This window comes from Microcaecilia unicolor, unplaced genomic scaffold (genome assembly GCF_901765095.1).
Source record: "Microcaecilia unicolor unplaced genomic scaffold, aMicUni1.1, whole genome shotgun sequence".
Classification (NCBI taxonomy): domain Eukaryota; kingdom Metazoa; phylum Chordata; class Amphibia; order Gymnophiona; family Siphonopidae; genus Microcaecilia; species Microcaecilia unicolor.
In genome coordinates this window covers 54,538-81,262 of record NW_021962870.1, presented here as the reverse complement: position 1 = coordinate 81,262, position 26,725 = coordinate 54,538, and the positions used below count along the sequence as shown (strand labels likewise).

The 26,725-nt window shown below is 43.3% G+C and overlaps 1 protein-coding gene across 1 annotated transcript in view; it reads left to right on the top strand.

The window, feature by feature from the left end:
• Window positions 1–26,725, top strand: part of LOC115458582 — a 59,244-nt gene that overhangs the window by 5,844 nt on the left and 26,675 nt on the right. The window contains 2 exon segments of the mRNA XM_030188461.1: window positions 277–434; window positions 26,115–26,388. Coding sequence (XP_030044321.1) covers window positions 277–434; window positions 26,115–26,388 — 432 coding nt within the window.

Here is a 26,725-nt window from a genome sequence, read left to right as displayed (position 1 = left end):
TAAATATTGAGCCCTCAGTTTCTGCTTTTTATTTTTCTGGAATGGGGGCAGAGAGCAAACATGAGGCTAGGACAAACTCTGTCACGGGGCCTCAGGGTGCTGTTGTCATTTCCTTCAAGGTTTCTTCCATCTCATCATGGCAAGGATGGTTATAAACCCTTATTAATCCTGTCTTTGAGTCCTCTCTCTTCTCTCTACAGGATAAGACTGGCCATATTTTAGGTGGGGTCCATCTCTCAATAAACCAGTCATCTTGATTTCTTCCCAAATATCCAGATGTGGCAACATCACTGATATCAGAGCGGGCTCCATCACAACGCTCTGTTGTAATGGGATGGAAGGTCGTTATGTCAGCGTGGTCCTGCCAAATCGCAAGCAGTATTTGACACTTTGTGAGGTGAAGGTGTTCCCTCTCCAACATCCTCAAGATTCATGTAAGTAGCTGGATCATCCTCTGTTCTCTTACAGTGTCCAGACCCCCGACTCTCAGTCTGAGCTGAGGGTGTCAGGTAGAGATATAACATGGGAAATCCACCGCAGATGTTCTGCTTCTCATTCTTCTCTAGGAATTCTTTAGACTGATATTCAAAAGTATTGACATGGGATATGCAGCATGGCCAAATGTATCCGTCAGGAAAAGGGATGTGGTTTGGCATAAGGCAAGAGGAGGGAAAATAGCTATGAGTTTGGTGATAAAATTTAGTCATTCAATATTTCACTTAAATATCCAAGTACCAAAGAGTAGACATCAGATCTAACATCTGGACATAAATGCATCTGTTCAAGTTACACATGTATTTTCAAAGATGATAGTTATGGGTAATGCATCTGAAAATACTTATAATTTCCTACAGCCAGTTATACATCCAGAGGTCATCATAGTGACCATTAATAAATTCATTCTTAGATTATTAACTCAACTTCCCAATGAAGTTTAATGTGATTGACAGTATTTTTAGCATGTAGGTACAATAAGTTCCTTCCCCAAGGAGCTTACAGTCTGAGTACATGAGGCAATCTCTTATTCTTTGGCAGTTCTGCACTCTCTCTCTCGATTGTCTCACATGAGGTGTCATAATGTACTCTTCTTCCCTTGTCCAGTATAAACAGGTAGAGGAGCAGTAATCCCAAGCCCTGTGCTATTGTAATACTAGTCAGCAAGTTTAACCAGATCAAAATCCCCATGAGAAGAGCTGCTTTCTTAGTTTCCAACTATTTATTACATATAAGCAAACAGATTGTAGAAGCCCAGAGTACCACACTGAATCTGGTTAAACAAAAGGATTAAAAAGCCTTTCTCTAGGTCTTTCAGTTGTATAGTTGAGAATTGAGTGAATAGTAACTCAGTAGCACAGTAACTGACGCAGAAAAAGAACTGTATGTGCCATCCATTCTTCCCAACAAGTCGAAGCCATTTAAGCAAAACATCACCCCTCTCCTCAGGTCACTTCACTGGCTTCCGATCAGATACCGCATTCAATTCAAGCTTCTCCTTCTTACCTACAAATGCACTCAGTCTGCTGCCTCTCACTACCTTTCTACCCTCATCTCCCCTTACGTTCATGCCCGAAACCTCCGTTCACTGGACAAATCCCTCCTTTCAGTACCCTTCTCCACCACCGCCAACTCCAGGCTCCGCTCATTCTGCCTCGCCTCACCCTATGCTTGGAACAACCTTCCTGAGCCCTTACGCCAAGCCCCCTCCCTGCCCGTCTTCAAGTCTTTGCTTAAAGCCCACCTCTTCAATGCTGCGTTCGGCACCTAACCCTTACCGTTCAGTGAATCCAGAATGCCCCAATTTGACTGCCCCTATCGGACCGACCGTTCACTTGTCTATTAGATTGTAAGCTCTTTGAGCAGGGACTGTCTCTCTTTGTTAAATTGTACAGCACTGCGTAACCCTAGTAGCGCTCTAGAAATGTTAAGTAGTAGTAGTAGTAGATAGATAGATAGATAGATAGATAGATAGATAGATAGATAGATAGATAGATGAGATTACAATTGACCAATATCTATCCTTTGAAAATCAAGTCTCTAAAGTGATGTCAAGTACTTTTAACGTGTTCTGGAATCTAAGGAGGCTAAGACAATTTTTCACAAGACCAGTCTTTCATACCTTAGTTTAGTTCAATCTCCTGTTTTAACAAAATTTGACTATTGTAATTCCATCTATGCAGGAATCAAATGTGGTTTTCTTAAAAAAAAAAAACCCATAACAACTACAAACCACTCAAAACATATCTGCGTATCTCACTTTGTCAAAGCTGCTCCTCTCCTTCATCATTTACATTGGGTGCCAATAAAGAATAGAATATCATTCAAGCTATGTGTGTATTTAGTCATCAAAATCTGCACGGCATGCCACTATCCTAAATGAATGATCTAATTGAATTACCACCACGTAACGCCATTATATCATCCAGAGAATATCTCATCTTACATTTTCCTAGATGCAAGAATGTAATCTACAAAAGAATTCATACTACCAGCTTCTCATATCAAGGCACCAATTCTTGGAACCCTAAACAAATTAGATACACAAATGATTACATGATATTTCAAAGCTTACTGAAAACACATTTTTTCAGTTAGAAACATAGAAACATGACGGCAGATAAAGGCCACATGACCCATCCAGTCTGCCCAACCTCTGTAACCCCTAATTCTTCCTGTTCCTAAGCATCCCACATGCTTATCCCATGAACAGTCCTGGACTCCACCACCTCACCGGGAGGCCATCCCACTCCTCCACCACCCTTTCTGTGAAATAATACTTCCTTAGGTTACTCCTAAGCCTATTCCCTCTCAACTTTGTCATATGCCCCCTCGTTCCAGAGCTCTCCTTCATTTGAAAAAGGCTCTCTTCCTGTACATAAATGCCCTTGAGATATTTAAACGTTTCTATCATGTCTCTTCTCTCCCTCCTCTCTTCCAGCGTACACATGTTGAGGTTCATAAGCCTGTCCCTATAATTTTTGCATTCAAGACCGCTTACTAATTTCGTAGCTGCCATCCTTCAATAAAACAAAGAACTAATTTTGAACTGTACAATGTTTGATCTTTCTATGTCATATTCTATCTCTCTTGGGGCCCTTTTTACTAAACGGCGGTAAGCTATATGGGAAGTACCGCCAGGGTACAGCAGCCCGGCAGTACTTTCCACCCCTAGCACACAGTCATATCTGGCGCTACGAAAAATATTTATTTTCATAATGCCGGAGTGTACCTGGTGGTAATCGGGCAGTCCCGTGGTGCTTCCCGGTTACCGCTGGGTAGGTGTGGGAGCTCTTACCGCCACCCAAGGGCTCCCTCCGAAATGGCCACGCAACAAGTGCTTTATTTGCTGCATGGCCATTTTCTGAAGGAAAGAGAGACTTCTCTGCTGCGGTAGAAGGGGGCCTCAGCACCCATGAAAAATGCATGCCGACACCAGCGCAAGCCCCTTTTGCACAGCTTGGTAAAAAGGGCCCTTAATTACTTCATATCTCTTGGATAATCAAATCCTTAGTTGATCACTCTATAATTAATGATTACCTATCTAATATTACTCAACATATTTTACTCACTATCATTGTACTTGAGTCTCAATATTTATCAATTCTATATTGAAATTGTCAACTTTTAGTTGCTTTTATTATTCTATCTACTACTACTACTTAACATTTCTAAAGCGCTACTAGGGTTAAGCAGCGCTGTACAATTTAACATGGAAGGACAGTCCCTGCTCAAGGAGCTTACAATCTAAAAGACAAATGTACAGTCAATCTGATAGGTCAGACAGATTGGGGCAGCCTATATGTTCGAAAGGTTAGGTTCCGAAAGCAGCATTGACGAGGTGAGCTTTAAGCAAGGATTTGAAGATGGGTAGGGAGGGGGCTTGGCGTAGGGATTCAGGAAGATTGTTCCAGGCCTAGGGTGAGGCAAGGCAAAATGAGCGGAGCCTGGAGTTGGCAGTGGTGGAGAAGGGTACTGAGAGGAGGGATTTGTCATGTGAGCGGAGGTTACGGGCAGGAACGTAGGGGGAGATGAGGGTACAGAGGAAGTGAGGAGCAGCAGACTGAGTGCATTTGTAAGTAAGGAGGAGAAGCTTGAATTGCATGCGGTATCTGATCGGAAGCCAGTGAAGTGACCTGAGGAGAGGGGTGATATGAGAATAACGGTTTTGGCGGAATATAAGACGTGCGGCAGAGTTCTGAACGGATTGAAGGGGGGATAGATGGCTGAGTGGGAGGCCAGTGAGGAGTAAGTTGCAGTAGTCGAGGCGAGAGGTAATGAGAGTGTGGACGAGAGTTCGGGTGGTGTGCTCAGTGAGGAAAGGGCGAATTTTGTTGATGTTGAAGAGGAAGAAGCGACAGGTTTTGGCAGTCTGCTGGATATGCGCAGAGAAGGAGAGGGAGGAGTCGAAGATGACTCCGAGGTTGCGGGCAGATGAGACGGGGAGGATGAGGGTGTTATCAACTGAGAGAGTGGAGGAAGAGGAGAAGTGGGTTTAGGTGGAAAGACGAGGAGCTCGGTCTTGGACATGTTCAGCTTCAGGTGGCGGTTGGACATCCAGGCAGCAATGTCGGATAGGCAGGCCGATACCTTGGCCTGGGTCTCTGCGGTGATGTCTGGTGTGGAGAGATAGAGCTGGGTGTCATCAGCATAAAGATGATACTGGAAGCCATGAGATGAGATCAGTGAGCCCAGGGAAGAAGTGTAGATAGAGAAGAGAAGGGGTCCAAGGACAGATCCCTGGGGAACTCCAACAGATAGCAGGATGGGAGTGGAGGAAGATCCATGAGATTGTACCCTGAAGGTGCAGTGGGAGAGATAGGAGGAGAACCAGGAGAGGACAGAGCCCTGGAACCCAAATGAGGCCAGTGTGGCGAGAAATAAATCGTGATTGACAGTGTCAAAAGCGGCGGAAAGATCGAGGAGGATGAGGATGGAGTAGTGGCCTCTGGATTTGGCCAGGAGCAGGTCATTGCAGACTTTAGAGAGTGCTGTTTCTGTCGAGTGGAGAGGACGAAAACCGGATTGGAGTGGATCGAGGATGGCATGAGAGGAGAGAAAATTGAGGCAGCGGCTGTGAACGGCGCGCTCAAGTATTTGGGAGAGGAAGGGTAGGAGGGAAATGGGGTGATAGTTGGAGGGGCAGGTAAGGTCAAGTGATGGTTTTTTGAAGAGAGGTGTGACTATGGTGTGCTTGAAGGTGTCAGGGACAGTTGCAGTGGAGAGAGAGAGGTTAAGGATGCGACAGATGGAGGGGTTGACAGTATGGGCGATGGTGTTAATTAGGTTGGTGGGGATGGGATCAGAGGAACAGGTGGTGCATTTCGAGGAGGAAAGAAGGCAGGAGGTTTCCTCCTCGGTGATCTCAGGAAAGGAGGAGAAGTAGGCCTGGGTTGGTTGGTTGAGGGAGAGGGTTAATGGGTGAAGAGGAGGTGATGGCTTGGTAGTGAACTCAAGGTTGATCTTTTGCACCTTGTCGCGGAAGTAATCAGCCAGTGATTGAGGAGAGAGTGAGGGGGGAGTGGGAGTGGGGGGCACCTTGAGGAGAGAGTTAAGGGTGGCGAAGAGACGACGAGGGTTGGAGCTGAGAGAATTGGTCAATTGGGTGTAATAGTCCTGTTTTGCAAGGAATAGGGAGGAGTGGAAGGAGGATAGCATGAATTTATAGTGAAGGAAGTCTGAATGAGTACGAGATTTCCTCCAGAGGCGTTCCGCAGATCGTGCGCAGGAGCGAAGGTAACGGATGCAAGGGGTCAGCCAAGGCTGGGGATTAGTACGCTTTGTGGGTCGGGAGGTGGATGGTGCGAGGGTGTCCAGAGCAGAGGAGAGAGAGCGGCATTGTAAGCGGAGATTTGTCGACAGTCTCGGAGGACATGATGGATGGGATGGATGGATGGGTGAAGAAGTGTGAATGTGATCAGGTGGTGATCGGAGAGAGGAAGAGCTGAAGCTTGGAAATTGGAGGGTGAGCCGGAGGTGGAGAGGACGAGGTCAAGACAATGGCCGTCACGGTGAGTAGGGGTGGTAGAGCACAGCTGGAGGTTGAAGGAGGATGTTAGGGTGAGGAACTTAGAAGCGTGAGGGTCGGATGGGTCATCAGTCTGTATGTTAAAGTCTCCGAGAATGAGGGACGGAGATGAGGGTTCAAGAAAAACAGAGAGCCAAGCATCAAAGTCGGTGAGGAAGGAAGAGAAGGATTTATCATGGGGGCGGTAGATGACTTCCACTCTGAGTGGGAGCGGGTAGAATAGCCGGATGGAGTGGGCTTCAAAGGATGAGAAGCAGTGAGACTGCGGTAGGAGGAGGGGTTGGAAACTACAGGAGGGCGAGAGTACTACTACTACTACTTAACATTTCTAGAGCACTACTAGGGTTACGCAGCGCTGTACAAATTAACAAATAAGGACAGTCCCTGCTCAGAAGAGCTTACAATCTAAAGGATGAAATGTCAAGTTGGGGTAGTTAAGATTTCCTGAGAAGAGGTGTAGTGATTAGGTGCCGAAGGCGACATTGAAGAGGTGGGCTTTGAGCAATGATTTGAAGATGGGTAGGGAGGGGGCCCGGCGTATTGTTGAGAATTGGGGGGTCCCGAGCCCCCCAAGAAGGCTGGAGTGACCTTAAATCTGACTCCATCTCTAAATAGCACTAGTACTGGGGTACTCAAGGAGTTATTGCCTCTAAGGGATTTAGACTACAGGTTATACAATGCAGCGAATGATAGCCTGATGTAGCAAAAGCATTTATACTTACAGCCTTTCATCATTAAGTGAAGCCCACAAATCATCATTTGGAATGAAGAGTTTATTTGCAAATCAGACTTTAATCAGATACATTCATCAGACAGGTTCTGGGTTCAATTGCACAGAGCTTCTGCCCTCCGAGAAGAGTTCGGGACCGTTCCAATGATCTGCCAAAATCTCATCTCTTTTATAGGCGCAGATCTCAATACAAGTCAATGGCAAGACCCTGTTTTTTTTCTCAATATTGCCCAACCTCTGAATCATTTCCGGCAGGTGTCCATCTGTACCCTCACTTTTCCGTTCTAACTATTGCAAGTTATTGTGCAATTTCCCTTTTTGTCAATATCTCCCTAGATACGGACATCCAAACATGGCTATTGTGTAATTTCCTTTTTTGTAAACACTTTGTTCTTATGAAGATATCTAAATATAGATATATCAATTTCATAACATCTTGTGATCTGGGTGCCAACTTATTAAAGACAGACTCCGTGTTATGAACCAAACTTCTTATCATTTCTGTCTTTAACTTCTACATCATGTGTGTTACACTCAATTTGGAAGTTGCACCAGGTTTCATTAGAACTCACCAAGCAGTCCTTGCTCTTGCAGGCTCTCTGCTATAAGGCCATCATCTTGTTATCAGGCCTAGTTAGTGCTTTTCAGCTGTTTAAAGCTATGTAGCTTGGCCCACCACTATTCCAGTGGATAGGTCTTAAGCTAGAACACATATTAACTTGCAGGAAAAGCAAGTCCTTGCTCAGCCAGTCATAGATTTTTAAACCTAGCTGGTATTTTTACAGCCTGAGTCCTAAAATCTGGCCTTCCACCCTTCCGGTGGGCATCCAGTGAGGGCCTCTTGCTGTACTATAATTATACATTCCCCACTTGTCACCCCCTCTGAGGAGGGGTGACACAAAGCTCGTCAAGCTCGTCATCATCCATTCCAGAAGGTGGCAAGCTATCAAACGAGAGGGGGAGTTTTGCTCTTATGGATTGCTAGCAGATATTATGCAAGACAGAAAACTTCATTCTTAGGTGGTATATTTTTGGGCATATGGAATTCCTTTTATATTACCCAATCCCTTGGGCCTTAATCCTGATGTCATCTCTCTTGAGACTTACTCAAACCTGTAATGAGAGAGGTTTTATGAATGGGACAAATCCATGAGTTCATCTACAAAATCCCATGAAGTATAGGTATGCGGGTAATAGCAATTTCAGGTGGATCATACTAGTAAATACTTTCAGGTCTTTCTATGACGTCTATTATATCTGTTGCATAGCGCATGGAGAGATAATCTAATGTATCTATCTCAGTGGTCCTCGGAAGGAATAGTGGTTTTGATTAAGTATTGTTATGGTGGCTCAACAACTATATGGTTAGTACTTAGATTGCAGGCTGTTTTAGGTTGTAGGTATTCAGAATCCTTAAACAGGTCGGAATTCCTGGACCTTACTATTACTCATCATTGGCATCCAATCATGAGCACTAAAAAGTGGATAGCAAGTATAAGGTTGCCTCATACAGCAAAAATGGTCAATCCTAGGAAAATTCATATTAACAAAGGACATGCATGGAACTTGACATATGCATAATGATCTGGAAGTATGGGAAGCATTTTATATATCCGTTATCCCACTTGGAGCTTAGTCAAACCTACAGAAAGATATGCAGCTTAAGTAAGCCTACACCAAAGTTAAACAATTGCATAACTGGTTGATACTAACAGGGTTTACACCTACATTATGATATCATAGCCAGTATTAGGGTTTGATGTTACCCTTGTATCTGAGCAATATCAACTTCAATTTAAATTACATAAACAGAAATAACGGGGAAACTCTTGGAAAAACAATTAGAACAATAAAGGAAATAATGGGAAAATAAAAATAAAACCTTTTCAATATATAGACAGGATTACTGCTACACTGAAAATAAAACAAAATATGAGTCTATAATGTCCATAAACAGCAACAGTAATTCTCAAATTAAGTATCAGTTCTGAATTCTCTTTCATCGAGGCGGTGGAAGCGCAGAAGAATCTGGACGGAGATCTGGGTTTTCAGGCTGGCCTGCTGAAGGAAGTGGCTGGTCTTGAGATGGTTAGGCTGGTAACATCTGGTTCTGTGGCTGAGTAAACCCGTATATCTTTCACATGGACCCAAGACTTGTGATCCAGTAGTTTGCAAGGTGTAAAGATTATTGCCACAACCTTGGGGGATCTAACATCATTTGGGCCTGGATAGATCTTGAAGACGTACTTGTGGTGTACAAACTTGGATCTTTCCATGTCTTTATTCTAGACATGCACCATCATAATCAGTCCATCAAGATGACTGTATGCCTGAATGTTACATTGCTATATCTTGGTGGGCATAATCAGTGTGAACTGAATAAGCAAAAATAATATATAGATGTCAAGAGACATGAAAGACAATGTAAACATGGAGAAAACAGTGCAATAGTATATATGAAATTATATCTCCTGATTGGTAGGGGTCAGAGCTTCAACTTCAACCCTCTTAATACTAGGAATTGGGATTTGCATAATATATCCCCACTTCTGGCTTGCATAATGTGCAAGACAGACTGGTAATTATTACGAAGAGATGATCCAATAACAATGGTAAAGTTTATGGAACAAAAGAAAAGAGTACAAAAAACTAATAATAAAAATTGATTGTTCGAGTTATTGATGTATGGAGGGTCAAAAATATGGTGAACAAAAATAAGCAAAAGGCATGGATAATGCGTTGCAATCTATGGCCAGTAGGTATGGAATCTTCACCTGCAATGACTAACATTCACCAAGGGTTGAGCCCTCAGCTGCAGGAGGCCAGCAGGACTTACGAGTTAGATGATTCAGAAAGAAGGGTGGCTTAGGAAATAGTCATAATCAGAGCAGAAGTCTAATGTGCAGGAATTTAAAACTCATAACTAGTCCAGGTGATGGAAGTATCTTCTGGAATCACGGTCGCTGTCTGTTGTAATAGAGAGCTCATACGTAAAGTGACATGTATGTTCTGGAAAAGATGAGCCTGTAAAAATATTTAATACAGTAGAATATTTAAGAGCATAACCAAGAAGGTCTAAGTTAATGACATCATTTGGACAAAAGAAAATTCTCATTGGAGAAGGTAGCGCTTCTTTTTCTTGTCAGAGGTCAGTTGTAGCAGAAGTACCAAACTGGAATAAAGGCGGTAGGTCAGGAATTGGATTAGCAGTCTTCACTCAACCTACAGGACTTAATAAATAGAGCTAATATAAGAAGTAATATCAAGTGGTCAAATCTCAGCACAGGACCATTAGAAAGAAAAAATCAAAGAATGCATTGTTAGTTCCTTGGGGCACCAATAGGTGGAGCATAGTTTCAATATATAAAATCATAAGTTACAAGTAGAAAACAATTTTTCTCTGTCGATTAGATTTTGCTAGCACAGGAAGTCAGCAGAGTCTGAGGAAACATTGTGGTCAGAGTCTGCTCTAGGAAAATGCAGACTTTAATATGATATTTAGAGAGATAGAGAAAAGCCAATATCAGAAATGTAAAAACTATATATTTCTATGAGGCCTCCTCACGTGACCTTTACAAGGTTTAAATAGGTCAAATGAGAAGGACAACAACCTATAGTCCTCTGTAATAGCTCAGAGCCAATTTGGAAAATAAAAATTATATTAAATTTTAAACTGATCCTTTCAATGCTTTCACAATTTGGGCCCTAAATCATGACAGCATATCAAGATTCACATTCAGAGGGATAGCTAAAAATAAGCTTATATATTCCCAGGAATCAATTTACAATTTAGAGTATATTATAAATACAGAGGAGGAACCAATTTATAAACAGGAGACAAGTAGGAGCATTTCTTAAAACATTTTAGTAAAATTCAAAAATCAAGGATATAATAACAATTTTATTAATGCAATAAATGCATAAATTGACCAGTATGATATGTTCATATAGACCAGTATGATAAATGGAACAGCTTGTAAGCCTACATTGTAAATTGAATTCTAAACAAAGAGTAGCAAGGATAACACAGGACCACAGAAAAACCCATCTAGTTATTAAAAATCTGAAACACGTAATCAATTCCTGTATCATATACTGAGTTCAAAGCTTTTGTAAAAATGAACTTAAGAGAAAATAAGAACTACAAGGGTTAATCTCTGTTATTCGGTCCTAAGGAAATCACGAAATAACGGTGTTTCCTGTGTCAAATTTGAGTTTACTGCTCACTGCAAGCATTGGATATAATGGTGACTGAAAACAGGACTATACATCAGACAAAAACTGTAAGTTGAAGTTTTTATATTAAAACTTCATGCTGGTGTAATTAGTCTTCATAGAATTAATACTTCAGGAGAGGAAAAGAGGAGAAGGTTATTACTTTATCTGCTATCAGAGGTACGGTTTTCAATAAAAAGGAAGGTGGCAATTGTAGCTAGTCTTATCTGAACATAGCTCTGAAATAATAGCAACCTAAATTTCTTTAGTTCGGATTTACCAGGTAGTTATGTTATGCAAGGGTTAATCTCTAAGTGTACTTCAGCACTTGTTATTTTAAACAACGTCACAAATAAACAGTGTTTTAGAAGGCATATAATATAGAACCTTTCATAGGAAATATCTGAAATAATTATGCAATTTTCAAAGAACACACACCTATTCCATTAAAACTAAAAAGTGCTTGCATTTCTAGTGAAAGCAATTTACCAGAAATCAAAAACAATCAGGTATTTAACATCTCGTCACAAATCAAACAAACTTTGCTTAAATGAAATAATATACAATCCTGAAAAAAACAAAAACACTCCTTTGAGATTTACTACCACTGCAGTTGATAGGCAATCTCGCAGAGTAACCTTAAAGCACTAATTTAAAACTAAAGAAATGATTCCTTAATAACTAGCTGGTTTAATATATGCCATTTACCACAGGACACACGGCAACATATAGACATAAAATTAAAACAGTAACCCAACCTTGATAAGTAGAAAACTTAAAGTTCAGAAGAGGAAGCAAGATATTTCTAAATGTAGTTCAAAACCAAGCATTGGAATTGTGCACGGTTAAGTAATTTTTTTAGGGTTTTAAAACAAAAAATATAAAAATAAATATTCAAGTAGCCAATTACAAGTCATAGCACACAGACAGTATAGAAAAGGAAAACCACACTCATACACATACAAAGTTATTGTCCCACATACAGAGGTGTCCCTGTGTATTGAGGACAAAATCTTTATCCTAAATTTGGTAAAATAAAACATTTAAATTAGAGCTAATCCAACAGGCCATGAAAGTATACAAAGGCAAGCTCAATAGCAATACATACAATAAATGAAAATATACTCACGATTCGTGCAATGTAATCTCCAGCGCAGAAAATCAATTGAGAAAGAGGACAGTTGGCGGGGTCACTATGCCCTTCCGAACTCTCGGTGGCATAGGGAGGTCAACCGCAAAATAGAAAGGTTTGTTTCGGACGGAAAGTCCTTACCAGAGATCTGAATAGATGTCAGATCACCAGTATCTGGTGTTGGGTGCGGAGAGGAAGATATGATATAATGGGTAGTGAACAACATCACCCAATATGTATAATAACGGGACCTAGTGAGCAAGTGGTCTACAAATAAGCTTCAGACCTGTAATTTGCTATAGAAAAAATGAACTAGATTAATAATAATATATATATTGACCAGATCTAGAACCTGGTCCAAGGTCAGTGGTTCAAAAGGCAGCTTCAGAGATAACAAGGAGACCTAGAAATGATAATGTGCTAACAGTTTACAAAAACATACAATGATTATTCTGATAGTAAAACATGCAGAGACATAACACAATCATACTCACACATCTATTAATGTGCTCCAACAAAGGGACCCGAAATAAAAATTACTAATTGGCGGGAAGCTCAACGCTTTTACCGCAGGTCAAATTAACAGACAAATGACAGTCACAAAGAGGAAAGGAGGAAAGGAAAGGAGAGTTTAAGAAAAAAAGTACAAAAAGTGAATGGTGTCAGCTATTATGTATCTATACTACTCTACCCCTAATTAATAAATACTACTCTCCAGAGTGTGCTTCTAAAGGCATAAAGAAACCCCGTTTCCCTGCCTGCCAAGAGCTATCCAGGTTACTTGGCCATGAGCTCCAGCCCATGATAGAGCCCCCAAAAAGGGACATTGCAAACACTCCCAAAAAGAACTCAAAAAACCAGTGAATAAGGTCTCATGAGTCGAAGAGCAGCGGTCCAATGGGTTTCCGCTGATTATTGAACTTCTCGTGTACGATTGAACTTCTCGTGTACGACTAATCACCCCAAAGGACCTGTAGTTTGAGAACTTCTCGTGTACAACAACCCACTCAAAATTTTATGGTTAGGAAACATCTCGTATATGACTAACCAGTCTAGAACGTTGAAAAGTTAGGAAAACTTCTCGTATAAAACTAACCCTCCAAGAATATTGAATGCCCGAGTCAACCTGTACGCAATCTCAACCAATGTCTTAGACGTCTCTTTATTGCCACGGCGATCATGTATACCAGCAACTCCTATGTGGGCAATAATACCGAATCCGCAGGCCACTCCGAAAATGGAATGGAAGTCTGCTCCTACTAATTGAGATACCGTCATCCATTGAAGGATCACCTCCAATGGGTGTAAGCCCCAGGCATCGATATCAAACCCAATGGTTATAGCGTGACACTGGTATATAAGAAAAAAAAAAAATTAGAAATAAAAATATAGCATATCCCAGGGAAGAGCCCCTGAAACAAACTGCAAAGGTAGTAAAAATAAAGTAGATATAATAAAAAAAGGAAATTGAAAGAAAGATTTGTAACACTGAACACATGTAAGCTCTTGGGGGATGGTACCATAAAAGAGTCACTAGACAATAGATTTTCTATTAAATAATTCATAAGAAGGGAACTCAAAAGGCATTAAAATAAAACAGCCGACAGTAAGGAAGCCCGCAAAACCAGGACAATACAATACAAAATAAAATCATTCACACTGTTGTACTACATAAAAATGCATTAAAGTCTGAAACAAGAGTGACACACGCAAAATAGGAGAGTAGGTGGGACTTGGAGGGAGAAAAAAATGATTTTGATGGACAAGCAGAGCAAACCAATGGACAAACGACTTCGTATGTTCCCCATATCAGAGGAAAAAAAAAACTGTACAACAAAATTGGAATATCAAGTAAATGAACAAAAAAAAACCTGGACAAACAGACTGTAAATCATTATTATGGAACTTGCAATATTACACTGCAGAAACAAAAGCCATTCTAGACAAACAACAAACCAGCGCTGCCACCGCAAAAATGAAACCGAAAGCATTCAAAACACTGCTGTTCGTGTAAGAGAACACATACAAAAAAGCTAGAGAACCGGGAACTGAATTATCAAAAGATAAGTGATTTAAAAGAATATGTACCATTACATAGGAATATCATTATGCATGCTGAGAAAATGTGCCATAAAACAAGGTTAAACTTGCAGAAAACTGAATATATGATTGAACTGAAAACATTGCCGCACACCATTAATTTATAGAACTCAAACATAGTCTTGCAATCTTAACTAAAAATGAAAACCCAAGCTTTTGACAGTAGAGCTAATCAGTAGTGTAAAATCTAACTTGCATCCTGAAAAGTTACGGGCAAGTAGTTCTACAGGAAATAAGTGGATATTAATCATGCCGTTCAGAAACAATGCCGTAAGCTAAATCCCGGAGTATCATTTCAAAGTATAATAACAATAATCTATGGAGGGTCATACATATAAATGCTACTACTTTTGATACATTCCATTAATTACCCCGTAAACTGAATATACCAGAGTAGCAGCAAGGAGGGACAATTTTAGGGGGAGGAAAAAAACAAAAAGGTGCAAGAGTCGGTAGAGCATCAGAGAGGAGGGCCGTGAGGTGTATCCCAAGTATGGAGCGTCAAAGTGAGAGCCCAAAGCATATCCAAGACATAAATAAGGAAAATAAATGACAAATCTTAAGCATTATTAATTAAAAATATAACATTGTCCCAAAACAAATTGTAAATTAAAAGGGTGTGATAACAGCTACTAGGTCAAGTACAAATTTAAAATTACAACTGTAAGAGGAGAAGAAAAAGCATTAATCAGACCGGAAGATGGCCGTATAGTTTGACAGCCAGCCATAAGTTACAGTATAAAGCACTGACAATACATGAAGGAGAAGAGCATGCTTCTGAAGTCCAGATAGCTTAGAAAAACAAGTCACAGAGCCAGGGGACAGGAGAATGCTGTATAAAGGACAAGAGACCTTTTGCAAGGAGAAAGTATAGGTGGGAGTGAGATAAATTTAACAGTCTTACAGCCGAGGCTGTGACAGGAAAGAGGGGTACAGAAAAAAGTGGCATATTCACTCAGAGAAGCAGTAACAACGAGAGCTTAAGGCAGACAACTGTCAGGATTAGTGCAGGACTTTTGGGACTTTTAGCAAAGACAAAATACAAAGGTAGAAGACTTGGAGCGTAATAACAGTTTCATATATAGTGAGTATGACAGAAAGGTGCCGAAAGTGGCAGAGACGGGGTCTATGCAGCGAAAATTAAACCCGGAAGCATCCAAAGTGGCTGCGGGGAACAGAGACAGAATACAGACCGGGACTTCTCAAGCGGAGATTTCTAATGTCATGAAAGTTTCAGACGGGGTTCCCATAGCAGGCAGGCATAGAAATAAGTGTGGTTTATCAAGTATAAAGCTGTATGACAGGAAGGAAGGGGGGGGGGGGGGAAAGTTATCAGAGCGGAAGATGGTTACAGCGCACGAACGGACAGCAAGCTCTCAAGGCATGAGACGCACTTGCAAAATAGAGACACCGGTTAACAATACTTAGAACTGGCAACAGACCTGTCATAGGGAATATTTATAATCAAAGAAATAACTGACAAAATGGTATGGCTGAGAAATAACTGACAGAGAAGGAAACGTAACCTTACTGACAGATAGCCTGTATATAGGAGCAGGGAACATAGCCAGGAGAAAAGGAAGGTGCCGTTGCAGTGACCAACGGAGGCAAATACAAAGTACAGGGCAAGACATTATTACAAAAGATTATTAGAAACAGGATTTAATAATAGATTCCAAAGCTAAAGATTAGCAGATACGAGAGGGAGAAAGAGCAGAGAAGAGGAAGGAAGTGGGCACCGCCCAAGAAGCCAGGCAGTTACAGAAGAAAAGAGGAAGATAAGCAGCTACGCACTTATAAATTGAGAGAGTCAGTGAGAGACTTAAAGAATCGGAAGAAATGGGACCGCAAATGTGTGCAAATATAAAGAAAAGAAATAAAGTGCGAAGAAAAACCGTATAGGAAACCGGCATCTCCTTCATAGTCAAAAGTATTAGGCCAATAAGTGGCTAGGATGCTGAGCGCCGTTACCCGAAGCTTGTAGATAACATAGTGACAGTAAAAGATAACTCAATCTAACACCCGATTGAGTCAGAATTAAGCAGTTGAAGGTCAGACAGAGGTAACAAAAGCGTATAGGCGAGAGCGAGCATCTGAGGAAGCAGGAACAGAGGTGGGGGCAAGCCTGTCAGTGTTGAAGCATAGGTGTAATGCTGCTCATAAAGCTTGGCAATAACAGCAAAATAAGGAAGCAGAAAATGATGAAGTGCAGCTAAGAAGCTGACAAAGAATTGTTAGGTTTAAACTATAAATCTTTCACAAAGACACATCAGGAAAGTTTCTAACAAGGATGGGGAGAAATCAACAGTGGCCAGAAACAGAAGCAGAGAGACATGCAAGGTAGAGGTTAAGTACCTCTCGGAGGTTTAAGTACCGCACAGAGGAAATGAGCACAGATCTCTTGGAGGGCAGGGAAGGGACACTCCCTCCGTCCGAGATCTAGAAGCAGAAGTGTATAGGCAGGAAAGGAGGTTGGGGCTCTGTGGGCTGTCAGTTTAACCAAAATGATTTTAAAGGAGAGATATAGGATTTCAGGGAACTGCAGTGAATAGGAGCTCAGACAAAAGTAAAAACACATGATCTACAGGTAGGGATGGTGGGAAACATAACGGGGATCAACTTCAACATACACTGAATAGCCTAAAAAGACAGGAGAAGCTTCGCTCAAGGGAGGACGGAGACTTAAGACACGAAATGTCAAGGCGTTAGGCTAAGAATAGCCAGCATGAGACCGCTAATGACAATCGTGGCGAAACGAGAAAAAACAGCCAGCATCTGCTAGGCGTGGTCTCCCAGCCTAGAACCTAGATGCCACTCGTACCCTTGCACACACCAAGCGCTCGAAAGGGACAGGGTATAGGTGATGAATAAAAGATATAAGGGCACTTATCACATAATAATCGTTAGACAGACTCACAAAAGGACAGGAACAGAAAAACAAATGCGCCAGCCAAGCGCAGAAGGAGAAAGCGATAAGGGAACAGAGGAAGAAAGCAGAAAAACAGAATAGTACCAGAGGAAGGGGTTAGAAAAGGAGCGGACTGAATACCAGTTCCCAGTACCCCTCAAGTGGGCACTTTTCACCAGGGTATATGCCAGTCCAGTGAAATAAAGGCAGAAGAATAGCGTTAGTAGACATACATAAGAGTAATGATACAGTACTCTGTTACCTGATTGTGCATGCATCCACAATCCTGGTGACGGGTGAGAGAAGACAATGATTTATGAAAGACCACACATGCTCCAGAAGTTAGGCGTATAGCCCGCATTAAGACCTTGCTGGTGCCATGTGGACGAACTCTGAGCGTACCAATCCCCGAAAAGGTTTGGAAGTTTTAGGAGGTAAAAAAAAAAGACCGGCACCAAGGTACCTTAGGAGAACATGATATAAAAAGTAACAGATAAGAATAGAGACAGATATAACATCACCAGCAGTGGACCATACCGTACCAAAGCACTAGAAATCAGTGACACGCTGGGACAGCTGCATTCAAAGGGAAAACAAAAACATAAGTTAATAACAACCGGCTGAAAAGGGACAGAGGTGGCAGGGACCATGTAAAAGCTGCGGCTTAAAGAAAAAAAAACCCCACAGGAAGGTGTGGCGACAGACTACCAAGAATGAAGAGGGAAGGGAAGAAATTATTTCACATAAGTGTGTTTTTGAAAAAACCAACTACGGGGAGAATTAACATGTCAGCAAGGGGAAAGAGACCGGGAAAATAGCAGTGCCAAGAAGGGGAGATAGGAATCAGAGAGAAGAAATAAAGCGCAGTCTTGGACGCAACTAAGAGGGGGAAAGAAAGCACAAGACTTACATATTATCACTGACTGCGATAGGGAAGAATAACGGAAGTGGCTTAACCACAGGAAAGAGTGAAAGCTTAGAGCGAGAACAGCAGACTGCTATAATAAGGGACATGAGACATCGGGGAGGAAATTCTTGATCTTTAAATATTGAAAGACAAAAATGAGGGTTTGGACGCACAGAATATATCCCCACTGCATCCATAAACAAGAAGGAGAAGGACAGGAAAGGGTGGAACAGGGAATACCGAGCAGCGTACGGGAGTCACCAATGTTGAGAATTGGGGGGTCCCGAGCCCCCCAAGAAGGCTGGAGTGACCTTAAATCTGACTCCATCTCTAAATAGCACTAGTACTGGGGTACTCAAGGAGTTATTGCCTCTAAGGGATTTAGACTACAGGTTATACAATGCAGCGAATGATAGCCTGATGTAGCAAAAGCATTTATACTTACAGCCTTTCATCATTAAGTGAAGCCCACAAATCATCATTTGGAATGAAGAGTTTATTTGCAAATCAGACTTTAATCAGATACATTCATCAGACAGGTTCTGGGTTCAATTGCACAGAGCTTCTGCCCTCCGAGAAGAGTTCGGGACCGTTCCAATGATCTGCCAAAATCTCATCTCTTTTATAGGCGCAGATCTCAATACAAGTCAATGGCAAGACCCTGTTTTTTTTCTCAATATTGCCCAACCTCTGAATCATTTCCGGCAGGTGTCCATCTGTACCCTCACTTTTCCGTTCTAACTATTGCAAGTTATTGTGCAATTTCCCTTTTTGTCAACATCTCCCTAGATACAGACATCCAAACATCCAAACATGGCTATTGTGTAATTTCCTTTTTTGTAAACACTTTGTTCTTATGAAGATATCTAAATATAGATATATCAATTTCATAACATCTTGTGATCTGGGTGCCAACTTATTAAAGACAGACTCCGTGTTATGAACCAAACTTCTTATCATTTCTGTCTTTAACTTCTACATCATGTGTGTTACACTCAATTTGGAAGTTGCACCAGGTTTCATTAGAACTCACCAAGCAGTCCTTGCTCTTGCAGGCTCTCTGCTATAAGGCCATCATCTTGTTATCAGGCCTAGTTAGTGCTTTTCAGCTGTTTAAAGCTATGTAGCTTGGCCCACCACTATTCCAGTGGATAGGTCTTAAGCTAGAACACATATTAACTTGCAGGAAAAGCAAGTCCTTGCTCAGCCAGTCATAGATTTTTAAACCTAGCTGGTATTTTTACAGCCTGAGTCCTAAAATCTGGCCTTCCACCCTTCCGGTGGGCATCCAGTGAGGGCCTCTTGCTGTACTATAATTATACAGTATGGGCTCAGGGAGTTTGTTCCAAGCATGGGGTGAAGCGAGGCAGAAAGGGCGAAGCCTAGAGTTGGCGGTGGTGGAGAAGGGTACTGAAAGGAGGGATTTGTCTAGAGAGTGGAGGTTACGGGTGGGGAAATAAGGGGAGATGAGAGTAGAGAGGTAAGGAGGGGCTGCAGATCGAGTGCATTTGTAGGTGAGTAGGAGAAGCTTGAACTGTATGTGGTATCTGATCGGAAGCCAGTGAAGTGACTTGAGGAGAGGGGTGATATGAGTATATCGGTTGAGGCGGAAGATAAGACGTGCGGCCAAGTTCTGGATGGACTGAAGGGGGGATAGATGGCTAAGTGAGAGGCCGGTGAGGAGTAGGTTGCAGTAGTCAAGGCGAGAGGTAATGAGAGAGTGGATGAGAGTTCGAGTGGTGTGCTCGGAGAGGAGGGGGCGACGCCAATGCCTCCACCGCGGCCAACTGGGCGGGGAGTGTGTGAGAAGAGATCCAGGTTTCAGTTAGGGCGAGCAGTTGAAGGGAGTGGGAGATGAAGAGATCGTGGGTGAAGGGCAGTTTGTTGCAGACTGAGTGGGCATTCCACAAGGCGCATGAGAAGGGGAGGGAAGAGGGGGGGAGGAGGGGAATAGAGACAAGATTGGAGACGTCCTGGGATCGTTCACGTGGATAGGACGAGGACAGATGAGGGGGACCTGGATTAGGGTTAATGTCAGGAGGAGGAGCAAGAGAGTGCGGAGGAGGGTGGTCGAGGTTGGGCGATGAAGACGGGGTGCACTTAGGAGGAATGGGGATGGGTTAATAGCAGGAAGGAAGTGTTGAAAGTTGAGAGCTAGGATGGAGGAGGGGGACAAGAGGGATGGTGAGGTGGTGCGGGATGGGGGTGAAAAGGGTATTGCCGTGGCGGGCCAGGCGGGAGGGCAGCGAGTTCCAGTGGTAGACAGTGGGAGTGGGGGGGGGGGGGGGGAAAGAGATTTGGAAGGGACAGGGCAAGGAAGAGAATGTGGATAGGAGCCATACGTAGTGACTGAGGTGTAGCAAGTGACTGTGTGGTGACTGAGGTGTTAAGCAGATAGATAGAATGGAGAGCTGGGTTGGAGGCTTGGAATTGATGGACTGGTAAGTTAATGGTTGACAAGCTAGCAGCAGGCAGGCAGGTAAGTCAATGGTTGAGAGGCTCGCAGGCAGGCAGGCGAGCAGGTAAGTCAATGGTTGACAAGCTAGCAGCAGGCAGGCAGGTTAGTCAATGGCTGAGAGGCTCACAAGCAGGCAGGCAGGTTACTCGATGGGTTAACAGGCAGGTAGGCAGCAGCTGGGACAGACGGACAGGAACAAGCTGGGATGGATGGATAGGAGCAACAGGATACGCTGAGATGGATGGATTGGAACAAGCTGGAACAGGCAGACTGGAACAAGCTGGGGCAGGCAGGAATGGATGGACTGGAACAAGTTGGAACAGACGGGCTGGGAAGGAATAAGCTGGAACAGGTTGGAACAGGCTGGAACAAGCTGGAACAGCTGGACTGGAGCAAGCTGGAACAAGCGGTCTGGCACAGGCTGGAGCGGAAGGACTGGGACAAGCAGGAACAGGCGGACTGGAACAAGGTGGAACAGATGGACTGGAACAAGCTGGAGTAGACTGGAGCAAATTGGAGCAGAAGACAGCGGTATAGCAGGACTGGAGCAAACTGGAGCAGAAGACAGCAGTATAGCAGGACTGGAACACACTGGGTCAGACGGACTGGAACAGGCTGGAGTCGACGGACTGGGACAAGCTGGAACAGATGGACTGGAACAGGCTGGAGCAGACAATGATGGAGCAGGACTGGAACAGGCTGGACTGGAACAGGCTGGACAGACGGTCAGTAACAGACTGGAACAAGTTGGAGCAGATGGACTGGGACTAGGTAGAGCAGAAGGTAATGGAGCACTGGGACCGGAGCAAGCTGGGACAGGCAGACAGAGAGAAGCAGGAGCGGAGGGAGAAGAGCAGGGCAGCGGACCAGAACAAGCCGGACTGGAGCGGGCTGGAGCCGAGGGATAAGAGCGGACAGGTAGGGCAGCAGGGCAGAGGCATGAACCAGAACTAGTAGGAATCGCCGGGACAAGAGAAGTGGGTCAGAGAGAGGATCCACACGAGGGCCTAGGGATCGGCTGCTACAGGTCACCTGGCTCCCCACTCACTCTCGTCAGAGAGATCTACACAGGGCCCATGGACTACCTGCCCCAGGTCACCTCGCTCCCCACTCTCCCGTGCCAGAGGATCGACAGGAGGGCCGAGGGAGCAGCCGCCCAGGACCCCTGGCTCACCACGCTCGGAAGGACCAGCACTACAGGCAGGGAGATGACTCGCAGCACTCCCAAGTGCTGATGAGCCGCTGCCCGCTACCCGCTGCCTCGTCGCCCCACTCAAATCTCCCGACTCACACTGCACCGGCCACCAGGCAGCGGAACGAGGGAGGGACGGCAGCCACGTGGACGCTCGGTCCCGCGGCGCCCTGCCTCCCGACGATCGCGTTGCTCTTGCTAATCCGATCCATTGCCGATCCAATCCTCCTGTCCCGCACCACCGGCCTCCCGCCTCTGCGCCCGACCAGGCCAGCGATCAGGCCAGCGATCGAAGCGAGGCAGGGGGCGCAGAAACCAGGCTCCGATCCCACCACAGCACAGCACCCCAGCGATCTGCTCCCCTCCGTTCGCCGCCACCACATCCGCCGCGCCGTTGGCCGTAGCCCGGCCGCTGACCCCGCCGGGACCAAGCCGAGCCTCGGGCCGCGTGGGTCATGCAGTGCAGTGCAGTGTAGGGCAAGCTGGGCCGCACACGCATGCACCTCCGGTTGGACCACAGCTCTCCTGTTCACTGTCCACGCTAAGTATGTAGCTGCCAATTGGAGCTAATTGGAGCTGTTAAACGGAGCCTTATAGTGGAGGACTCCGATTGTCTGGAGGAGCTCCTCTCAGCACATCCGTTCAGTCGGCCATCTTAGATCCATTCTCAATATAGAATTGTGTATTTCAGGATTATTGTTACGTTGAAATAGCTTAAACTTTAAATTTCAACGTATTATTAGAAGACTAGTAAAAAAGGCCCGTTTCTCAAACAAATGAAAAGGGCGCTAGCAAGGTAATGACCTTCTCCCATTAATATTTTTAAGGGAAGTGTTAGGATTTTAAATTGTTAAATTTGTTTGATTCATCTTCTTCCCACCAAAGCATCCATGTGCATCCCTCCCCCCTCCCAGTTCCAGGGTCGTCATCCTTCCCTCCGAGTTGCAAGATCATCATTCCTCCCTTCCAGTTCAAGGCCCCCTCCCTCCGAATTTTAAAAGTCTTCTTCACTTACTTCATCGGGGTTACGGCGGCCGGCAGCAGCGGTACAAAGCATGCAGGCTCGGCCCTTAGTTTGGTTTTCCCTTCTCTTTCTCTGAGCTGTGGTCCTGCCCTTGTGGAAACAGGAAATGAGGGCGGGACCAGAGCTGTAAGTGAAGTAAGTGAAGAAGACTTTTAAAATTCCGAGGGAGGGGGCCTTGAACTGTCGTATCGTTTCTTTGCCTCTGATATGTCCCTCATGCTGGTGACACCGCGTTCCTTTGCCTAGCAACTCTGCAGCGTTCCCTTCCCTCTCACTGTTCTGCCCTCGACGTCATCACGTTTTGACGTGAGGGCAGGACAGAGAGAGATGGTTACAGAGTTACGAAGCTTACAAACCCTTCACTGCAGTCTGCCACGGAGTCAGTTTCAGAACGTTGGAGGTGCAAACTATTATAGTAGATGTATTATGTGAACAGATACTTTTCAAATTGCGTACAATTCTACCGATGTTTGTAATGTAAGCCACATTGAACCTAAGCTCTTCTTGGGCTAATGTGGTATAAATATGTCATAAATAAATAACCAAATATATTGTCAACAGTATTGAACTTGCTAACCTCGATTTTAAGATGTTTTCCCCTCCCTGTTGAGACGCACAGCTCCCTCACTCGTAGCATATGATAATAACGTGATATACAATACGTAGACTTGATCTTCATCTGTCTTTTGCCATCTGCGTGACACAGACTTAGAAGTCCATCTAGCACTGGCCTTAGTTCCTTAATCCAAACCTGACTTTTGCCATTTGTGGAACAATGACCCCTGGAGTCTATATATCACGTCCAAATTTGGGAAGTTGTCAAGATGCATTGATAGCTGTTATCTATCAATATTTGGTTGCAAACAATCAATTATTGATGTTGTTTTCCACCCAATAAAATTTGTGCACACATCTGGCTGCATGCTGTTCTGTATGGCAGGGCACCTAACTCTTATAGCATGTATCCCAAAAGGGGATGTGGCATGGTCGGGCATTCCAAAAAGTTACATGCATACTTATAGAATACTGGCTCAGCGTGCCCAGCCTGGGCACCAGTATTTACACCAGGTTTCAGCAGGAGTGAGTCTGGCACCCATAGGATGGCTGTGGGAATTGGCACTAAGCAAGATGCTATAAAGGGTAGATACAAAAGACAAAATCCATCAAGTCTGCATATTGTATGTCACGTTATTATCATATGCTACGAGTGAGGCTTCTGTGCATCTCAAGGGAGAGGAGAAAACATTTTAATGTTGAGATTAGCAAGTTAAATACTGTTGACAATATATTTGGATATAAAATATTGTCCCAAGACAGTATCCTAATTAACTACCTATACGTGGTTGGCATGATGGCAAATTGTCAACCAGCGTTTAAGCATGAAGAACTATAACCTGCACAGAGTGGTGAGTACAAGCTTCGTCTTGTTGGGAAGAATGGATGGTGTGTATCCTTTATAGAATCGTGCTTGGCGCCAATTTTTTCCGGTGCTCGATTCTGAGCGCCATTGATAGAACTTTCCCCAGACTGCAGAAGTCCATCCGACATTGGTCTTAGTTCCCTAATCCGCACCTGTCTATTGTCATTTGCCGGACACAGGTCATATAAGTCCATGCAACACTGGCCTTAGTTCCCAACTACTCTTGTCCAAAGTAACACCTCAACAGCCATGTTTTGTTTCCATCCTCCTTTTTAGGCATTGTGTTTATCCCACACATTTTTGAATTCCTTTATTGTTTCTGACTCTACAACTTCTCCTGGAAGGGCATTTTAGGCATCTACTGCCCTTTCTCTGAAAAAGTATTTCCTGACTTCTAAATCCACCGCCCTGCAAACCTCCATTCATGTCCTTTGGTCCTACCACCTCTCCGTCTCTGGAAGGGGTTTGCTTGCATATTAATAACTTTCAAGAACTTAAATGATAATGAGTTATTATACCTGAGCTTAAAAATGTGATAGAGGGAGTTAAGTTGCCTCTTCTCATGCTATGTGACCATGGACAAGTGACATTTATCTCTGACTCATGTCACAGACAAATTTAGGTGACCAGTCCTGTTGTGACAATAGATTTGATGGGAGAGTAGGAAACTAAGATGTCAGCAACTCTTCCTTTGAATTTATAACATTTTGCAAATACCGGATAGAATTTTGGTATGAAATGAGTCACAGGTGTTCATACCCGCAATTTGGATATTAAAGAAATCTTGAGCAATATTCATTAGGACTTATCCATGTTAAAATGTTTCTGACCTGGATAAGTCCCGCTGACCGGGTCATACCTGGATATTGCTGCTAAATATGTGGTCATACCTTTTCGGCAATCTCTGGGTAGGCCACAGTAGTCTGGGTGCAGAGTCTGAGAGAAGCCGGGAGTTACCCACTTAGTTTAGTCCAGTAACAGTAACTATCCAGATAAGCTTAGGACAGCAGATAGGCTTTCCTAACTTTATCCAGATGGCTATTTGGGTACCTGGATAACAACCAATGACTGCTCAATAGCTGATTATTCCTCACCACTATCTTGGCACAGTCCGGTGCTGAATGTTGGGCCACGAAAAGCCATGTCAGCCAGTGTTAAAATTCAGCCTGCAGTGGTCAGTATCTTTTAGACCCACTTGTGATTTGGAGGGGAGTTTTCATAAGTAAATAAGTAATGCCACACTGGGAAAAGACCAAGGGTCCATCGAGCCCAGCATCCTGTCCACGACAGCGGCCAATCCAGGCCAAGGGCACCTGGCAAGCTTCCCAAACGTACAAACATTCTATACATGTTATTCCTGGAATTGTGGATTTTTCCCAAGTCCATTTAGTAGCGGTTTATGGACTTGTCCTTTAGGAAACCGTCTAACCCCTTTTTAAACTCTGCCAAGCTAACCACCTTCACCACGTTCTCCAGCAACGAATTCCAGAGTTTAATTACGCGTTGGGTGAAGAAACACTTTCTCCGATTTGTTTTAAATTTACTACACTGTAGTTTCATCGCATGCCCCCTAGTCCTAGTATTTTTGGAAAGCGTGAACAGACGCTTCACATCCACCTGTTCCACTCCACTCATTATTTTATATACCTCTATCATGTCTCCCCTCAGCCGTCTCTTCTCTAATATGTAATTATTAGAATCCTTGTATGATAAAGAGGAATGATATGTAGTTTAAAACAATATTTAACATTAGCTTTGTACTATCTTAAATTGTACATATTTAGAATTATCGTGAACCAGGCAAGATTTATTACAATAGAGAAACTGTTTTTGCATTTTGTCTCAAGGTCTTGATTTAATAACACACCGACTCATCCATTCTTAGTAAGAATTACTGAGTTCATGATTGGCAAAAGTTACTAAATGAAATCATATTATTGTACAGTTTTATCATTTTAGTCCTTCTAGCCTTGCAAATCTTGCTTTGTTTTGGATTTGGTTTTCAGGGACAAACATAGCACCACTTGGAATAGCCAATCAGAGCTCGGTGGCTTTTAATGGTTCTCCAAGATTAGCCATTGATGAGAATCCAAACACTAATTATCACCGAGGCTCCTGTATCCACACCAGGAAGGAAATGGGAGCCTGGTGGCGGTTGGATCTACAGCGTTCCTGGAAAATTAGATCCGTTGAGGTGGTGAACCGGAGAGACTGCTGCTCGCAACGATTGCGGGGAGCACAGATACGTATTGGTAACAGTCTAGACAACAACAATCCTGTGTGAGTTGATTTGAATGTTTGTTAGCTTAAAAGGACTAACCGTGGTTGTACTCTCAACTGATACATTAGATACTTCCTCCACTAGAACAAATGTCACAAATTCTTCAATAGACAATCCAAAAGTGGTCACAAATTACATAAAGGTAACCAATCAATCACTAATGTGTCCAAAAATAAAGGTTCCTTATAGAGACTTAATTTTTTTGTGGACCATCAGAATAGCAGTTGACTTCTATATCACAACTGTAAAATAACACTCAAGTACCTCGCTCAAACACCGCATCGGTCATTTTTTATATTATTATAAAATATTCTTTTCCTAAATTCGATGTCACAT